We start from the raw sequence: 19,595 nt of genomic DNA, 5'->3' as shown, positions 1-19,595 counted from the left end.
ACTTACAGGAAGCGCAGAGTGCTGCTGGGCAGGGGCACTGCTGATTGGCTCAAAGGTCACTAAACTGGCTTGCAAAAGTTAAGTTTCTTTGCAAGCCAATTTAGTGAATGGGGAGTCACTGATTGGCTGACAGCAGTCAGCTGACCGCTCTCAGTCAATCAGCGGCGCCTAATGCTGGTTGTACTCCGCGCTTCCAGTAAGTGATAATTCACTAACCACTTGGGGAGGAGATTAGATCTGCGCTAGAGGCATCTTTGGGGTTAAACCGCCTCCAGGGGGGCCTCATGGCACCATAACAATTTCATCTAGATTCAGTTGTTTTGGTGCCTGGAGTGTGTCTTTAATAAAACGTGTGCTCGCAGCATACCTTCCAAGGGTTCCTATTTAGGAGGGACAGTCTGTTTTGGGCCCATTCACTCACACCCCTAAAATTAAGATGTCACTCTACGTGAAATGTTGGGAGGTATGTCAGTGGTAGAACTGGAAATAAAGGATTAGAGTGGAATAAAAATGTCCCTACCGCAATATCAATTACTGGCATAGTAGGCGATCCTCCTATAGGGAGATATCTGTATCTCCTGACACCGTACCAATGCCATCATTAACAGTGCACCGTTATTACAGACATTTCCATAATAGGGCTATTTTACTTGCCATTGTGGTTAGGAATAGTAGGGCTTAGGGGTAACCTGCATCAAGGTGCCATTTACTATAACTCTTCATTCTCAGCCAGATGAAACAACTAATCCTGCTGCCACAACAAGCATTAGAAATGGTATACACAGTCATTACACGGACCTGCACTTTACGTTGACATTTTATTTAACTTTTTAAAGTGAATCTTAAAACGTATTAGTTCATGCTTATTTCTTGGTGAATCCAATTTTAATGTCTGTTTTCGTGTTTAAAAACATATTTACACATACCTGGACAGAATGTATTAGAGTCTAAAACGTTCAGTACAGGTATGTCTAAATGTATCTTAAAAAAAAATTAATAAAAATTATTATTATATAGTCAAAAATTTAGACAAAAAAAAAAAAAAAAAGAAAGAAATTCTAGTTGTGCAGAGGGTGTGTAGAGGGTGACTGTCTGATAAATTAATTATTTGCATTGAGTCACAGGGAACAAGGGCTGCACAGTAACCCTTGTCATATGATCCGTTTAAAGGCCAGAGCCCTGGACTAGCAAGTGGCATTCTGGTCAGAAAAACAATTAGTCTGACATCACCCTGAGCATCCCAATACCATTGAAAAGAATGGGAGCAATGCAGAGAGGTTCATTCTAAATCAGCTGTCAGACTCACAAAGCTCCATTCATTAAACAGGTCACGGGACCTGTCAATACACCCCTGTCAGTCTACCTGTGCAGCCCGGCCAACAGTACAGAAAGCATTGATGCTAGAGATACAGCATTACATTCTGTCTGTACATAGATGTAGCATCGGAGCTAAAGGTGGATTAACATCCAGGTTGCATTTTCAGTAATAACACACTGCCTTGTATTTGGATATATACTGAGAAATTATTACTAGGTGTAAAATATGCAGTGTAATAGGAGCCTCTTAACCAAGAGGAGAAATATACGCGTTCCATGATGTCCAGAACACTCGCATCATGATTGGCTGAAATCTCTCAGCCACGTCCAGAACTTTTGAAAGCTCACTGCAGAAGCTAAAACTCCTAGGGATGTGCAACAAATGCAGGAACATCACTAAGAATCTTTATTTTTTGCATTTGTCAATGCCTCTAAAGGATATGGGTGGTATGAGTCTTGTAAAGTTTGTAGAGTCCCATTTTGTGACTACTCCTTAAAAAGGAACACTAAGCAGCACTGTATGCCACAGTGGTTATGGTGCCAGGAATGCAATAGCTCCACCAATCGAAGTAGTGAAACTATGTGTTAACATCACCTGTATCACCAGGCTTACCTCGGAGCCGAGAGCTTCCTGCTGGTGTGTAGGCAGAGAGGCAGCTGGCAAATCCCAACAAATTGACTACTTACAATAGGGTGGGGGGGAGCACCATAACCAATACAATGGTCTGTAGCCGTTATGATGCTTTGAGTGTCCTTTTTAAAAAGTTACACTATAGTCACCAGAAGCACTACAGCTTAATGCAGCTGTTCTGGTGTGTATAGTCAGTCCATGCAGATATTTTGATGTAAACACTGCCTTTTTAGAGAAATGACAATGTTTACATTGCTGCCTTGTAACACCTTTAGTGGCAGTTACTCAGATGGCCACTACAAGTGCTTCAGCACTGGCGTTCAGCGTCTCCACGCCCTGCATGGAGGTGTGGAATGTTCCCCCGAAAATGCATGGAGTCAATAAATCTATGAGGAGATGCGGATTGCCGCAGTGCGGCAATAGCCTCCAAATGCTTTCCTATGATCCGGGGGGCCCGGTAACTAAACAGCCACATCAGCACTATGGTGTCAGAAGTCCACGTTTGTATTTCTGACACTATAGTGATCCTTAAATCTTCTCTCTGAGCATCAGTTTTGATTTCCTTAACAAAAGGAGAGATAAAAGGCAGGTGCACTGGCTATGAATGAATATCCGGTTTCACTAATAATCTATATGTCCTTGGATAAACTATGCTGTTCGCGGTTACCTGCTCTGTCTCCTGCGAGTACACGGGGCCTCTGGATGTCACCGCTGTGCACATAGGCCGGCTATATGAAACGGGCTGACTTTTACCTCTTGGAAATTAAAACAGATTTTCCTGAATACATAAAGCAGAAATATATACTAAATGGTAAATTTAGCTCAGACTTCCAAAATGGGATTATTTTATTTTGGAAACATAAGAAATTGCAATAAAAATTGTCTTAAATTTATTTATTTTAAATAAATACATACATACATACCTGAAAATAAAATATATAATCTTACAATGTTGGCTTAAATGCTCAATTCAATTCAAAACAATTCACTTTTTAGTGCTAAAACCCCCTCTGAGAGATTTAGCCAATAAGTAGCAAACTGCGGAAAACTCAAAGAACCAACTCCAACTCCTATCCCCTAATCCACGGATCCATTTATTGCAACAGAGGGTATGGGAATTACATATCAAACTTCCATCTCTCAGTCATCCCAGATACACTCACACAAAAAAAAAAAAAAAAAAACACACATTATAGAGAAGACAGCTAACCATATTAGGACCACTAGGGAGCTTATATAGTGAACTCTCTACACAGTAGAATGGGCTCCTTCCATTTATACTAGGGAATACTAGGGACCCGACTATTTAGATTTAAGGAGATGTAGAAGGAGATCGAAGGCCATTTGCTGCCAACCCAATGACTCCCAATTTACGGATCAGGTCAGGAGTAGGTACAATCTCCCTCTCTGTACCTTCTATATCACTGCCAATGAGCAGATCCCACTTAGCTGACAGATTCCTGGGGACCCCCCAAATTTAACAGTCTATTCCCTACATGACTAGTAAGGTGGGACTGGGCTAGTAATAAAATAAAACTTGTTCATTCAACACCAGGATCCAAAATCTGACCCCGGCCATTCTTTGTAGCAAACGTGTGCAAACATTAGAAGCTCACTCATTGACAACCTGATTTTATATTTTCTTAGTTTGTTTAATATGTAAATAATGTAAGCAGAGCTTTGCAAATGTTTTCCTGGCTTGCTCAATGGAAAAAGAGAAGCCAGATTCATGTTTGGTTTGTTGTTGTTTTTTTTATATACACAATATAAAGTCTTAACTGGAAAACCACCAGATTAGGATCATAAAAAATGGGCAATATTTCAAAATATTCAGTGTACAAATTAAAATCAGCCAACTTTCTGAGCTGCCCACTGATTGTTAGTTCACTGTGTGATAAAGTATTCTTTATAATACATCTAAAACTGTATTTATTATCTTACTTTAAAAAAAAAATCAAAAAAAAAAATCACATTATAGTAATATTAGCTAAATTATTACAAAGTAGAGATGGCATCTGTTCAGTTTGACGGCAGCCATCTTGAATTGTTTGTCCATTGGGTGAATGAGAGAATGTGGGAAATCGGAATTATTATTAAAATACTTTTTATTAAAAGGATCACTATAGGGTCAGGAACACAAACATGTATTCCTGACCTTATAGTGTTAAAACCCACTATCTAGCCCCCCTGGGCCCTTCATGCCTCCATAAATATAGGAAAATCTTACTGTATTCAAGCATGAAGCTGTAACTCTGCATGCTGTTTCACTCAGAAAAACAAGCAGTCTGCTGACATCATCAGAAGTGGTAGCCTGATCCAATCAATGCTTCCCCATAGGATTGGCTGAGACTGACAAGGAGGCAGATCAGGGACAGAGCCAGCACGATTCAAACACAGCCCTGGCCAATCAGCATTTCCTCATAGAGATGAATTGAATCAATGAATCTCTATGAGGAAAGTTCAGTGTCTGCATGCAGAGGGAGGAGACACTGAATGTTTGGATGCATTTTAGGCAGCCATGACCCAGGAAGGATCTCTAACAGCCATCTGAGGAGTGGCCAGTGAAGTTATCACTAGGCTGTAATGTAAACACTGCATTTTCTCTGAAAAGACAGTGTTTACAGCAAAAAGCCTGAAGGTAATGATTCTACTCACCAGAACAAATTCAATAAGCTGTAGTTGTTCTGGTGACTATAGTGTCCCTTTAAGCAATTTATTTCAGCAGAGGTTCACTTAGGCCACATTACAGTTTAGTAGATAACGTACTGGTTGTTTTTTTTTTTTATCAAATGTGGGGTTAGTGGTGGATATCCTTAAAATGGGTGACTGAGCTAAAGTTGTACAAAATCAAACAATGAAAAATATTAATTTAAAAGCCACCTTCTATCAATCAGCGGGCCCCAACAAATACATAATTCCTATAGAAAAGCATGGAAACTATTGTTTCTCCTTCAGAAATAGTGAATTCTACTTCATGCATGCGCGTGATGTGAGTATCCGCAAGCGGTGAGACTAACCCAATTAGTACGCTAACTGCGCCACACTGAGCAATCTCCTGGATTTCCGTTCCTCCGTAGGGCCGCTTCCTCACCTCAATATACATGGAAATATTGAAAAAACGGGCATCAAAGCAAGATATGTAGGTAAAACGATATTTATTCAGTCACATATGGCCCTGTCTCACGGGGAAAAGAAATACAAATGTCGGTTCGGCTACATAAGCTCAATCATGTTATATATTACATATAAACTTTGTATTTTTTTCTGTGGAATAGGGCCATTTGTGGCTTCAATAAATATAGTAGTATATGCCGTTCTTGCTTCAATATTTCCATTTATAGTGATATGAACCAAGTGATAGTTCAACTCTTTCTTAATGCCCACCTAACTCACATCTGAGAGGAGAAGGGGGAAACGACAAGAGCCAGTGATGCACAAAAATCTGGAGGGAGCATATTGGGCAGTCTATTAGACTGTGTTTTTCCCCACCAATGAGGGAGTCAATACATCCAGGTCACACTGCACAGATCAGATTGAGCTATGAATATCCCTGCCCCTACACCAAATTAAACATGGCTGAATTAAGACATACATGGAGCAGGTACATACAGAGACTTCCAGGTTGGCCGGAGCCTTGCTACTAAACAGATGTTCAATATTTTCAGAGCTTACCAGCAGTATACCGTAGGCAATCAGCACTTAGCAAATTTATCTGCTAGGTGTAATTATATAACGGAAACATAAATAGAGAACTGCATTCCCCTATGGCGGCTGTAATACTCTAAAAGTACTATTCAAGCCATCAGTAGTGGTTATGGTGCCAGGTGTGCCCTGATTCCTTGCCAGTGTAAGTTATCAAGCCATTTAAAGTGACAACTTACTTTGGGTCCGCCAGTCTCTGTAGCCCTGGAACTCCCTGCACTCAGCTAGTCGGGTGATGCGGAGCGCAGCACATTGGCAGAGAGCTACAGAAGGACCTAGACCATGGGAGCTAAAGGATTCTATTTACTGCAGTTTCCAGGCTCCAGGGGAGGCGAAAGGCAGACCCCAGTTAAATAGTCAGTTTGATTACATACTGGGAGGATGGCAGGATACCCCTGCCATCATAACCTCTAATGCAGACTGTAATGGTTATAGTGCGCTGTATAGTTGTACTGAGTTGTAGCGGGGGTAACCCGAATGGTAAGTCACTTCTGTCATTTAAAAGGGAATTGTTAAAAACACATAGAATCCCATTCTGTCTTGCGCTGTATGGTAATACTGAGTATGAACTGATAATGGACACACTGCACCATATTATAATAATAATAATAATAATAATAAATACACTGCGCTGTATAATAATAATACTACTGAGTATGTACTGATAATGGATACACTGCACTGTATAATAATACGGAGTATGTACTGATAATGGATACACTGCGCTGTATAATAATACCGAGTATGTACTGATAATGGATACACTGCGCTGTATAATAATACCGAGTATGTACTGATAATGGATACACTGCGCTGTATAATAATACCGAGTATGTACTGATAATGGATACACTGTGCGGTATAATAATACCGAGTATGTATTGATAATGGATACACTGCACTGTAGAATAATACCGAGTATGTACTGATAATGTATACACTGCACTGTATAATAATACCGAGTATGTACTGATAATGTATACACTGCACTGTATAATAATACCGAGTATGTACTGATAATGTATACACTGCACTGTATAATAATACCGAGTATGTACTGATAATGGATACACTGCGCTGTATAATAATACCGAGTATGTACTGATAATGGGTACACTGCACTGTATAATAATACCGAGTATGTACTGATAATGGATACACTGCGCCATATAATAAGGAGTATATATACGCACATCTCCTTTTGATGCACAGCACACATATGAATACATTATAAAAAGTCTCGAACATTGGTTTTATTTATACAGTATATGTTTACAGTTTTCTGACAGTTTTCTGACACGCGTTACCCACTAACCGGAAAAATATATCGGCCCTAAAAACAGCTTTTTCATCTAATTTTTCTCTAAGACTGGGGGTAGCGGTAGTGAGACTAAGGACCCCGTTTTTACGGGGAACTCTTCTCACTCCCTCCGCTTTGATAATTTTTCTCTTCTCAGAGCTTGTTTATATGAATAACCCCCCCCCCCTTGCCCCCCCCCCCCCCCCCCCAAAAAAAACTACTTAAAGAGAGATAGTGAACATTCTATTATAGTCCCAGGTTGAATTAACTCATCACATGCCAGTACCATCACTGGCTGCTCTCCAGGGCAACGTGGACCCAGGCCTGCTCGGAGATTTCTCCCTGAACACACAGCATTAACCCAGTGATCACCCGGTTAAACCCTGGCACACTGTATAATAATACGGAGAACGGGCACCGTTATTGGTTACCGCAGCTGAAGGCGATGAGGTCATGAAGTGCGCGTACAGATACAAGTTACTAACACGGACAACAATTACTGTGAATAGAAGGAATGAGTGCTTTCCAGGCAATCTGATAGTACGGAGATAAAAACTAATTTTATTTCAAGACACAGAGGCTCATATTGTGCTTAACTCTTTCTTTACTTCAAAATAAGATGAAATAGGAACCCCTCATTGTGCAGGCTCAGCAGTTTCTGTTCCCCAATCCAGAATGCTAGGGGTTAAGTGAGTGGGGTGAGGCTGTGTGTGGTATGGGTGGCAGTTTAAAGAGCCAGGCCTACCCTCCCCTCCAGCCACAATGTATCTAACATCTGGGCTCCCTTCCTCCCAGGATACAGAGACAGCTCCCCACTATACCATAGCGCAGTACATCCCCAACTCACAGCAAGACACAGAAAGACACAGCAAACAATGTGTTACCTTGAGTTGAAAGGGCTGAATCTCACTTAAACTCTGGTTCTTTAGTTTCTTTGTTAAAACCTTCAGCATTGTACAGAATCCAAGGGGCGAGGAAGGGGTTAAACACACACTCACACTCACACCCACACTCACTCACTCACTCACACAGTGACTGCTGGCAGAGAGATGGCAGATTGCACACAATGTATCAGCAGCTCCTACAAGAAGTAGCACAGACACTATTAACCTCAGGCTTGGAGGGAATGGGAGAGATCCTGAGCCAGTCCTGCAGGAGGTCAGCAGATATAAAGAAAGCAGGAGTGCCCTCACCCCTCAGTCCATGAGAAGTGCCATTCATGCCATCTGTGTACCACACTCACACTCACACTCACACTGCCCCCCAGCCTGCCAGCAATGTGATACTTGTAGCAAGCACAGCTCCCAGCCTGCAGCCCTATTGGTTGGCAGAGGCAGAGTGTGTGACTCTCAGGAGGCTGGGCCACAAATTAAAGGGACAGTGAGCTGGAGGGGGGGGGGGGGGGGGCGCGCGCACTTCCTACAAAACCCAACAAGACTTTACCCCCACTAACTCCATCCACAGGGCACCTCCAGCCTCCCACAGCCACCCCGGATCCAGGCACCCTCAGCCAGCACTGCAGACTGGGCAATTACCTGCTCTAAACACCATAACCACAGCGGAGTATGGTAGGGTTTATTGGGCAAGGAGTCCATAGGTGCTGCTCCCCCCTCAGCTAATGCGAATATAAGCTGCTGTGCACTGCGCCGGTTGGCTGGCTGTGCTGAGAGTGGGTTTTGCAGATCACGATTTATCAAAGAGTGGAAGTTGGTGTGTGTAATATATTGACAGATGTCCCTAAAACATCTGCTGACCTAGACAACCTACGTGGATACCTAGTTACCTAATAGGGGACTGCCCACTAAACAGTGATTTCTGCAAAAGAAATAAAAAAAAATAAAAGGTTGAAATATTTAAGAAAAAAAAGCTTAGTTGTTAAAACTTTTAGTTATGCAACCACCCCAACCCCTGTGTAGTTAATAAAGTCCCATATTTATATTGAATCAATTCATAGTTTGTCCTCCTTTCTCAAACCAGGTACAGAAACTGCTAGAAATTGTGTTTACAAAACTCAACTGTACCAGAAACCTAATAATCCAATAATTATTATACCAATAATAATATATCTAGAACTGACTGTGGCTCTCCTCTGCACCCACACCCAATGTGCAGTAAGGTCAGATAACATACTGCACCTATTAACACACAGCCTCCACCCTCACACAGCCTCCTCTGCCTCCCTGTACCTACCATCACACAGCCTCCACCATCACACAGCCTCCTCTGCCTCCCTGTACCTACCCTCACACAGCCTCCTCTGCCTCACTTTACCTACCATCACACAGCCTCCTCTGCCTCCCTGTACCTACCATCACACAGCCTCCTCTGCCTCCCTGTACCTACCATCACACAGCCTCCTCTGCCTCCCTGTACCTACCCTCACACAGCCTCCTCTGCCTCCCTGTACCTACCATCACACAGCTTCCTCTGCCTCCCTGTACCTACCATCACACAGCCTCCTCTGCCTCCCTGTACCTACCATCACACAGCCTCCTCTGCCTCCCTGTACCTACCATCACACAGCCTCCTCTGCCTCCCTGTACCTACCATCACACAGCCTCCTCTGCCTCACTTTACCTACCATCACACAGCCTCCTCTGCCTCCCTGTACCTACCATCACACAGCCTCCTCTGCCTCCCTGTACCTACCATCACACAGCCTCCTCTGCCTCCCTGTACCTACCATCACATAGCCTCCACCATCACACTGCCTCCCTGTACCTGCTATCACACAGCCTCAACTGCCTACCTGCACCCACTATAACAGTCTCCACCATCAGCCTCCACTGCCTCCCTGTATCTACCATCACACAGCCTTCACTGCCTCCCTGTACCTACCATCACACAGCCTCAACTGCCTCCCTGTACCTACCCTCACACAGCCTCAACTGCCTCCCTGTACCTACCCTCACACAGCCTCAACTGCCTCCCTTTACCTACCATCACACAGCCTCCTCTACCTCAATGTACCTACCCTCACACAGCCTCAACTCCCTACCTGCACCCACTATAACACAGTCTCCACCATCAAAAAACCTCCGCTGTCTCCCTGTATCTACCATCACACAGCCTCCGCCATCACACAGCCTCCACTGCCTCCCTGTACATACCCTCACACAGCCTCAACTCCCTACTTGCACCCACTATAACACAGTCTCCACCATCAAAAAACCTCCACTGCCTCCCTGTATCTACCATCACACAGCCTCCACCATCACACAGTCTCCACTGCCTCCCTGTACCTACCCTCACACAGCCTCAACTGCCTCCCTGTACCTACCATCACACAGCCTCCTCTGCCTCCCTTTACCTACCATCACACAGCCTCCTCTGCCTCCCTGTACCTACCATCACACAGCCTGAACTGCCTCCCTGTACCTACCCTCACACAGCCTCAACTGCCTCCCTTTACCTACCATCACACAGCCTCCTCTACCTCAATGTACCTACCCTCACACAGCCTCAACTCCCTACCTGCACCCACTATAACACAGTCTCCACCATCAAAAAACCTCCACTGTCTCCCTGTATCTACCATCACACAGCCTCCACCATCACACAGTCTCCACTGCCTCCCTGTACCTTCCCTCACACAGCCTCCACTGCCTCCCTGTACCTACCCTCACACGGCCTCAACTGCCTACCTGCACCTAATGTAACACAGTCTCCACCATCAAACAGCCTCCACTGCCTTCCTGTACCTACCATCATACAGCCTCCACTGCCTCCCTGTATCTACCATCATGGGCGTAGGAACCCCAAAAAATCTGGGGGGGGTAGCATTTTTACTCGCCGGGTATATTCTTATTCCGTGTTCCATTGTACAGCGCTACGGAATTTGCAGTCGCTATATAAATGATTAAATATTAACATTAAAGGGTCACTACAGGGAAGGGGTTTTACTTACCCGGGTACAGCGCCGGGATCCTCCTGATTATAACCACCCCTACCCTTCCCATGAATATTAGAACCACCCCTACCCCTTCCATGCACAAAAGAACCCCACCTACCCCTTCCACGCATATTAACCCCCTACCCCTTCCATGCATATTAGTACCCCCTACCCCTTCCATGCATATTAGTACCCCCTAACCCCTTCCATGCATATTAGAACCCACCCTACCCCTTCCATGCATATTAGTACCCCCTAACCCCTTCCATGCATATTAGAACCCACCCTACCCCTTCCATGCATATTAGAACCCACCCTACCCCTTCCATTCATATTAGTACTCCCCTAACCCCTTCCAATAATTTTTCTACCTCCCCCCTCCTCCCATCCATATTAGTAGCCCCCCTAAACCCTTCCAATTATTTTTCTGCCATGTTAACTAACGCCAGTGCTGGAGTGCCGCCGTGTTTACATTAAAAGGCCTGCAGGGACAGGCTATAGACACCAGAACCACTACATTAAGCTGCAGTGGTTCTGGGGACTATAGTGTTTCTTTAATGTGAGGTAAATTAGAGATTAGTGCCACGAATAATATACTAGATTGCCTACTTACAGCCAGATGAGGATGATGATGGACTCTAGCTGCAGTCTGGCTCCACTGGTCTGGTGTAGAACAGGCTCTCTGGAGGCTGTTTGTAATGAAGCCCATGGAACAACGCAGTGGGAGGAGTGGGCCTTGACAGAGCCAGGGAGTGGGCAGGTGCCAGTATTTGGGGGTTGGGTTAGGGTAATGGTGCTTGGGGGTGGAGTTAAGGAGTATAAAGAGCAGCCATGTTAGAGTAGGGGCCATTTTAACCAGAGCCTCTCTTACCTGTAAATTGTCCCACCCACCCTCCCTAATTTTAGCAGTTCCATTTAGTCACAGCGGCGGAACAGGGCGTAGTGAGAATTGGAATTTGGCGTGGAGTTTGAACTGGACAGGCCGAGGTGTAGGCCTGATGGAATTAAGGACTGGTTGGTTCTAGCTCTTCGGTGGCGACGAACCTGGGGGTGTAGGGGTGTCTGAGGTACACCCCTACAGTTAACAGTATGATGTGGGGCCTCTTTGGTAGGCCGTGTTTCAAGTGAATTGTTATTTGGTTATTTATTGTTCAATTGGTAGGGTCATTGTCAGGGGTACTGTGTGGGGGGTATAGTAACTTAATGTATAGTTGGACAATGACCCTAAATTATGTTAATTATGTTAATTTATTAATTTATTATAATTTAATAATAAAAGCTGTGGACTTTGTACTCCAACAGAATTAACTGTGTCCGTGTCTTATTTAGTATAAGGTTATAGCACATGCCGAATAACGTCTGTGCAAATGTCACTGTGGTCACAAAAATCAATGTTCTGGGAGAATGGGAAGCAGCTCCATTTTTTGGGGGCCCTTTACACAGCTCAAGGTCTGGGTCCCAGGGTCCACCTTCATGTTCCACCAATGAGCTTGTTCACAGAGGGTGGAGTGTGTAGGGGATGTCCTGATATGTGTGTAAGGAATGCATTGTGTGAATCTGTGTTTGAGTGTGTGTAAGGAATTCATTGTGTGTTTCTGTGTGTGTAAGGGTTGCATGATTGTGTGATTGTGTGTGTGTGTGTGTGTGTGTGTGATGAATGTCAATCTCTCTCCCTCCCTTGTCACTTTCTTTCTCCCCCTCCCTCCCTTGTCACTTTCTTTCTCCCCCTCCCTCCCTTGTCACTCTCTTTCTCCCCCTCCCTCCCTTGTCACTCTTTCTCCCCTCCCTCCCTCCCTTGTCACTCTTTCTCCCCCTCCCTTGTCACTCTTTCTCCCCCTCCCTTGTCACTCTTTCTCCCCCTCCCTCCCTCCCTTGTCACTCTTTATCCCCCTCCCTTGTCACTCTTTCTCCCCCTCCCTCCCTCCCTTGTCACTCTTTCTCCCCCTCACTCCCTCCCTTGTCACTCTTTCTCCCCCTCCCTTGTCACTCTTTCTCCCCCTCACTCCCTCCCTTGTCACTCTTTCTCCCCCTCCCTCCCTTGTCACTTTCTTTCTCCCCCCCTCCCTTGTCACTCTTTCTCCCCCTCCCTCCCTCCCTTGTCACTCTTTCTCCCCCTCCCTCATCACTTTCTTTCTCCCCCTCCGCCCCCCCTTTTCACTCTCTTTCTCCCCCTCCCTCCCTTGCCACTCTCTTTCTCCCTCCATTGTCACTCTCTTTCTCCCCCTCCCTCCCTCCCACTCTCTTTCTCCCCCTCCCTCCCTTGTCACTTTCTTTCTCCCCCTCCCTCCCTTGTCACTCTCTTTCTCCCCCTCCCTCCCTCGTCACTCTCTTTCTACCCTCCCTCCCTCGTCACTCTTTCTCCCCCTCCCTTGTCAGTGTTTCTTCCCCTCCCTCCCTCCCTTGTCACTCTTTCTCCCCCTCCCTCCCTTGTCACTGTCTTTCTCCCCCTCCCTTGTCACTCTCTTTCTCCCCCTCCGTCCCCCCTTGTCACTTTCTTTCTCCCCTCCCTCCCTTGTCACTCTCTGTCTCCCTCCCTTGTCACTCTCTTTCTCCCTCACTTGTCACTCTCTTTCTCCCTCCCTTGTCACTCTCCTTCTCCCCCTCCCTCCCCACTCTCTTTCTCCTCCTCCCTTGTCACTCTCTTTCTCCCCCTCCCTCCCTTGTCACTCTCTTTCTCCCCCTCCCTCCCCACTCTCTTTCTCCCCCTCCCTTGTCACTCTCTTTCTCCCCCTCCCTTGTCACTCTCTTTCTCCCCCTCCCTCCCTTGTCACTCTCTTTCTCCCCCTCCCTCGTCACTCTCTTTCTCCCCCTCCCTCCCTCCCTCCCTTGTCACTCTCTTTCTCCCTCTCCCTCCCTCCCTTGTCACTCTCTTTTTTCCCCCTCCCTCCCTCCCTTGTCACTCTCTTTTTTTCTCCCCCTCCCTCCCTCCCTTGTCACTCTTTCTCCCCCCTCCCTCCCTTGTAACTCTTTCTCCCCCCCTCCCTCCCTTGTAACTCTTTCTCCCCCTCCCTTGTCACTCTTTCTCCCCCTCCCTCCCTCCACAGTCACTCTCTTTTTTTCTCCCCCTCCCTCCCTTGTCACTCTCTTTTTTTCTCCCCCTCCCTCCCTCCCTCCCTCCCTTGTCAATCTCTTTTTCTCCCCCTCCCTCCCTCCCTTGTCACTCTTTCTCCCCCTCCCTCCCTCCCTCCCTTGTCACTCTCTTTCCCCCCCCTCCCTTGTCACTCTCTTTTTTTCTCCCCCCCCTCCCTCCCATGTCACTCTCTTTTTTCTCCGTCCCCCTGTCTCCCTTGTCACTCTCTTTCCCCCCCTCCCTCCCTTGTCACTCTCTTTTTTTCTCCCCCCTCCCTCCCTTGTCACTCTCTTTTTTCTCCCTCCCCCCTGCCTCCCTTGTCACTCTCTTTTTTCCCCTTCCCCTCCCTCCCTCCCTACTCTCTTCCTCCCCCCTCCCCTACCTCTGTTGTAGCGTGGCCGAGCCCTGTATCGTCCGCGGGTACAGGGAGCTTTTGTTTCCTGTACCCGGCCGGACTAAAAGGAAGTGCACACTCAGTGTGCACTTCTTGTTAGTCCGGCCGGGTACAGGAGACAGATGCTCCCTGTACCCGCGGACCATACAGGGCTCGGCCACGCTACAGTGAGGGAGTGACAGGAGGGAGCGCTGAGCGCTTCCCTCCTGTCAGCCCCTCTCCTCATGCTGCGCCCGGGCGGTGCGCCCTCATGGACGCACCAGCCCAGGCAAAGCTGCAGCCGCCTGAGGCTCTCTACAGAGCGCTCAGGCGGCTGCAGCATGAGGGGGGCCGGCGGACCTGGGGGGCATTTCCCCATAACCTGTCCCCCCCGCATGATTTGCTGGGGGGGATGCGTCCCCCCCCATCCCCCCAGGTTCCTACACCCATGTCTACCATCACACAGTCTCCACCATTAAACAGCCTTCACTGTACCTACCCTAACAAAGCCTCCACTGCCTACCTGCACCTACTATAACAAAGTCTCCACCATCAAACAGCCTCCACTACCTCCCTGTATCTACCATCACACAGCCTCCACCATCACACAGCCTCCACCATCACACAGCCTCCATTGCCTCCCTGCACCTACCCTAACAAAGCCTCCACTGCCTCCCTGTACCTACCCTCACACAGCCTCCACTGCATCCCTGTACCTATCACACAGCCTCCAACATCACACAGCCTCCACTGCCTCCCTGTCAGACAACATACTGCACCCATCATACCACAGCCCCCTCTACCACTAGTGTAGGGCAAAATGAACCTTCTACTATACAATCACACCTGACTCTCTCCCTGGAGAGCTGACGAGCACTAGTTAGGCCAAACTGACAGAGTAACAAGCCAGTATATTATATCCAGAACAGTAAAACTGTATCTGTTCTGTAATGATCCAGATGGATAATTCTGTGACCTGTACCGGGCCAGGATATACAGAGGAGCTGACTCAGCTGGTGTTCCAGGTCCAAACCTTAAATAGGCCCAAACAGGCCCTGGGGAGATAGCTCAGCTAAGCGGACAAGGGCACATGTAGGAGTGTGGGGATAGATGCATGGGATTGGTTGGGAAAGAATGTGTGGGTGGGATTATGTTCTGTGTAAGTTAGTGTGGGGGAGGTCTTACCTCAGTGCCACTTGGGATTCGGGCCAGCAAACAGCTTCCCTCCCGCCCGCCAGCCCGCCCTATTAGTATATTTAGTCACAGCTAGCCGGGGGTATGTCCTTGCCAATTGAGTTTGAGGGGTTAAGTTTAAGTATATGGAATGAGATGAACAAGTTTTTAAGGTCTCTACCTCCCCTGCTTCAAAAGGTTTAACATTAGGTTGCCTGAGGTCTCGTGCCCATCGAGCGTGGATAAGGTCGGCTGATGGCGGGCATTGGAAGATATGATTTTTATGACGAGGGGGGAGGTGAGAGGAAGTGGTGATTAGGAACCACTGTATGTTTATTGGCAAGACGGTTGGGTCACTGTATAACACTATGTGTGGAGTTATATATGTATATATGTTAATTTATGCTTATTTATGTCTAACTAGACATTATGTCTAATGTTTTGGTTACAGAAAAAGAAGAGATTTAATAAATAAAGTTATGGATGTGTTATGCAGTAATTTAGTTTGTGATAAATGCTGTGGCCTGTTCATCCATACTAAGTGGTCTGTCGTTATTGGGGGGTTGGATGGGGTTAGTTTTTGTTCTAAGCTGCATCGCGATTCCCCACTACGTACATACATATCTAGAATCTGAGGGAGTATAGGACATTATCCTATACATGCGCAGTGGCTGTCCCTGCAATACGCTGCTCTGCCCGCCTCCACCCTACTAGAGTGTATTTACTATGTGTCACAATGAGTCATAAGAGAGCAGTTAGTCTGCACTGTAGAGGGTGCAGACCTCTGTCCTCTCAAACTGCTCCTCCTGGTCTGGCACTCGCTTAATGTATCATAGCGCGGGCCGGGACATCACGTACTATCCTGTTGGGTGCAATTAATTCATTCAGCCGCTACGGAACAGAGGGAGAAAGTGGTGATTGTCCTCAATAGTGCAGGCCAAAAGGGTTATTTACTAAAGTTAAAATTTATAGTGAGAATTCAAATTCAAGGCCAGAGTAGCTGACTTAAAGGATTTTATCCATTTCGGCTATTTTGACCTTAAATTTGAAATTCACTTTGAATTCTCATTCAGTAAATATCCCTGCAAATGTGGCACCATCAGGTATGCCGACAAGCTGCCTCACCAGCCACAAAAAGTAGGCGCCACTAGTGGTCATTATAAAACAAGTTTGTAGGGGGGCCGGGCCGGACCGCCAAGCTGGCAGGTCGCACAACTGAACGGCTCCTGCAAAAATTTTCAGTTTTCTCCTTAAAATCAGATCCTACACCTACCAAACGACCGATAACGGCAGCCCTGTGTGAAGGGACACCCTGGTTCCGAGGAGAGGCTTGTAGCTCAGCTCTAGTCCCTCGGTGAGAATACCTCCGTCTCTCGTGATGGGGAATGCTCGGGCGGTGAGTGGCATGGACGGCCGCCATCCCGCTATCCTGCCCACCAGCGGTCGGAACACAGCACGAGGCTAAGGGGGACCGGCCCTGTTCCCTCCCTCTGGACCGGCGGGGGTGATCCCGGTCCCCACCCTGGGCCCACCAGTGAGCGGACACACCAATGAGCGGGCGGTGTCAGTGCGGATCCAATGCTCGGAGGCCGCACCAAAATGGCGGACGCCGCATGGCGAGTAGCTCGCGCCAAAGAGGGCACACAACGACAGTCGGCCTAACAATCAGCCTGGGTCAAACCACCCGGTGCAGGAGCAGACAGACACCACGCTGACTTCGGGCGGAAGGCTAGGTACAAGACCGGCGTGAACCCCACAGTCCTGACCACCCAAGAGAGCCCACATAAGGAGCTACACCCAGCGATGAAGCCCTGCAAGCTGAGCCTCTCCCAGCAACTAGCGGAGACCGACACACCCGGACCGACAGCCCGCAACCACGAAGTCCAACACGACAACCAACACGGCTGCAAGGTCCTGGCTTCCACCAGAGGCAAGCACAGGACTAAAAACCGCAAGTACACCACCTGGGGACTGTCACCAAGCCACTTGCCTGGACTATGTCTAACGCGGCAGCACCCTGGCTCCCGTCATTCTGCAACCCACATGCTCCACAGGCAGACACCACAGCGACAAACCACTGGCCTCTGTCTGGCAGCTGGGGAGGGGGGGGGGTTACCCTGGGGTGGTAAAAAGCATGTTAAAAGCTACTCATTTCCCAGCGATGGACTATTGTATTGTATTCTACCTGTATTTATCTGTTTTCAGGGGTTAGTCTGCTAAGCAACTTTTCTAAAGCGACCCAAAAGCATTCTCTCGTATGCCCCCCTGCTGGCAGTACCTAATACTAGCAAAGCATGGGGTATTCTATTCTAGCCTACAACACAACCACTATGTATACACCTTGATTATGCCTTGCTTTAATGAAGATGCCAGCGTAGCTAAGTGGAATTACTTGTCCTCTTGTAATCTGTGCTCTCACTTTATGTTTTTTCAACAGTTATTTGACAAGCACTGATTTTATTTAGCATGCATGTTCTCCATCTCAAACGCAGACTAAACGAGTAAATTTAATTGTAAGGTGTAACTGATAGTAAACTATGTTTTGTTTCTGCAAATATAAAAAATTGTGCACTGTTCAAATGCCATAAATGTACCATTAATGTGATATACCAATGCTCATGAAGCTATTGTGGCAGAGCAAGCTGTCTTGTCTAAACATGCACTCAAAAATAAAGAATTAAAAAAAAAAAAAAAAAAAAAAAAGAAGTTTGTAGGGATCACCATCATCACTGTGTGGAAACACTGATACTAAGGAACAGAGGGAGATTAAATATGAACTGGGGCCAGGACAGAATGTGAGTGAAGTCCAAGGTGAGTGTTTGCTCAGATTCCTAGGAGTGGACCTTTCTGGGAGAAGCTGTTATTTGATTTTTCATGAATAGGCTTCTTACAAAGAGCTGCATTGTGTTTTTTTATTATGTGTACCTGGATACATAGAGTCAGGGCCAGCTTGGATGAAATTCAACATATTTTAATATTTATTGGATGACATGTTAAAGTGAAGTGCGGTCACAGAGAGTAACAAACTCTCCTCCTGTGTGTTTTGCCCAACACCCCTGCATTTTTGCCAATTCCAAAGTGACACTTCAGGCACCAATACAAGACTTGTGCAATTTGTAACTTTTTAAATATAAATATAGCTATTTATTTTTCCAAATTTAATTTTGCAATAATAATATCCTCCATGTACCTACCTGCGCCGTCCGTCTCTCTATAGCAGCAGTGATTCCTTTTTCTTTGCAACTTTATAGCCGTACATGACATCATAGCATGACATCAGCAGCAGTGTCATGATAGCATCGATTGCTCTCTGTGCTTCCTGTTACCTCACGACAATGTCTTTCATGGCTTCCATGATTTTAACTTATCTTTGTAAATAAATGGATTGAATTCTTATTTTTATGGTCATTAACCCCCAGCTGCCTCTTATTGAGAAAAGTGATTTTTTAAAAAGCATGCATATAAAGTCAGAACAAACTAAAGTTAGTCCCCTGGCGCTGTCCCTCCATTCAGTGTTAAACACTTTAATGTTGAATGAGGGATCTTGACCACCCATATTTCCGCCCCCACATGAGGTGTGGTTAATGTAGAGATTAGACACTTCCTTGTAGTCATACCAATTCATACCAGCAATGGACGCTGTGATAGGCTGTAAAGCAATCAGCTGACACTCTCAGCCAATCACAGCAGACCATTGCTGCTCAGGCTAATGTTCCCAGTAATATGTCTTTAAACTACAATAAATGTGTTTAAAAATTCAGTCTGCGTAAATAACATACATTGTTCTAAATTACCCCTAAAATTAGAGTGTTTCTCTCTGCCATTTGAAATTGTGGGAGATTTGGCGGCACCTGTTAAGTGGGGCCAGAGCACCATCCCCTCCCAATTGCAGTGGATATATTTGACTGATTTTAAAATGTGGAAAAGTTTATTTAACTGAAACCGAAAAAGCACTATATTTGTCTTAGCACATGAATGAAAAGGTGGCTAGCTAATAATAGAGTGCCACATAGTGAACTCGTTACCAACCGTTAGCACAATATTTAGCTGGAGAGACAATATCTGAAACCCAGATTTGTGTTAAATACAATGGCCATCTAGGGTGAATAAGCTAGGACAAACTGTGCATGATGGGAG

General features: G+C 46.2%; 1 protein-coding gene across 1 annotated transcript in view; it reads right to left on the bottom strand.

Annotated features, from left to right (window-relative positions):
* LOC134587604 (uncharacterized) overlaps positions 1-8,253 on the bottom strand; it is a 107,934-nt gene extending 99,681 nt beyond the window's left edge. The window contains exon 1 of the mRNA XM_063444105.1: positions 7,835-8,253. Coding sequence (XP_063300175.1) covers positions 7,835-7,903 — 69 coding nt within the window. The 5' untranslated portion in view covers positions 7,904-8,253. The remainder of the gene's footprint in view (positions 1-7,834) is intronic.
* Between the last annotated feature and the right edge of the window lie 11,342 nt (positions 8,254-19,595).

Source organism: Pelobates fuscus, chromosome 2, assembly GCF_036172605.1.
Source record: "Pelobates fuscus isolate aPelFus1 chromosome 2, aPelFus1.pri, whole genome shotgun sequence".
Lineage (NCBI taxonomy): Eukaryota > Metazoa > Chordata > Amphibia > Anura > Pelobatidae > Pelobates > Pelobates fuscus.
Note: the sequence above shows the minus strand (reverse complement) of the source record. Positions and strands in the feature narration are given on the sequence as shown.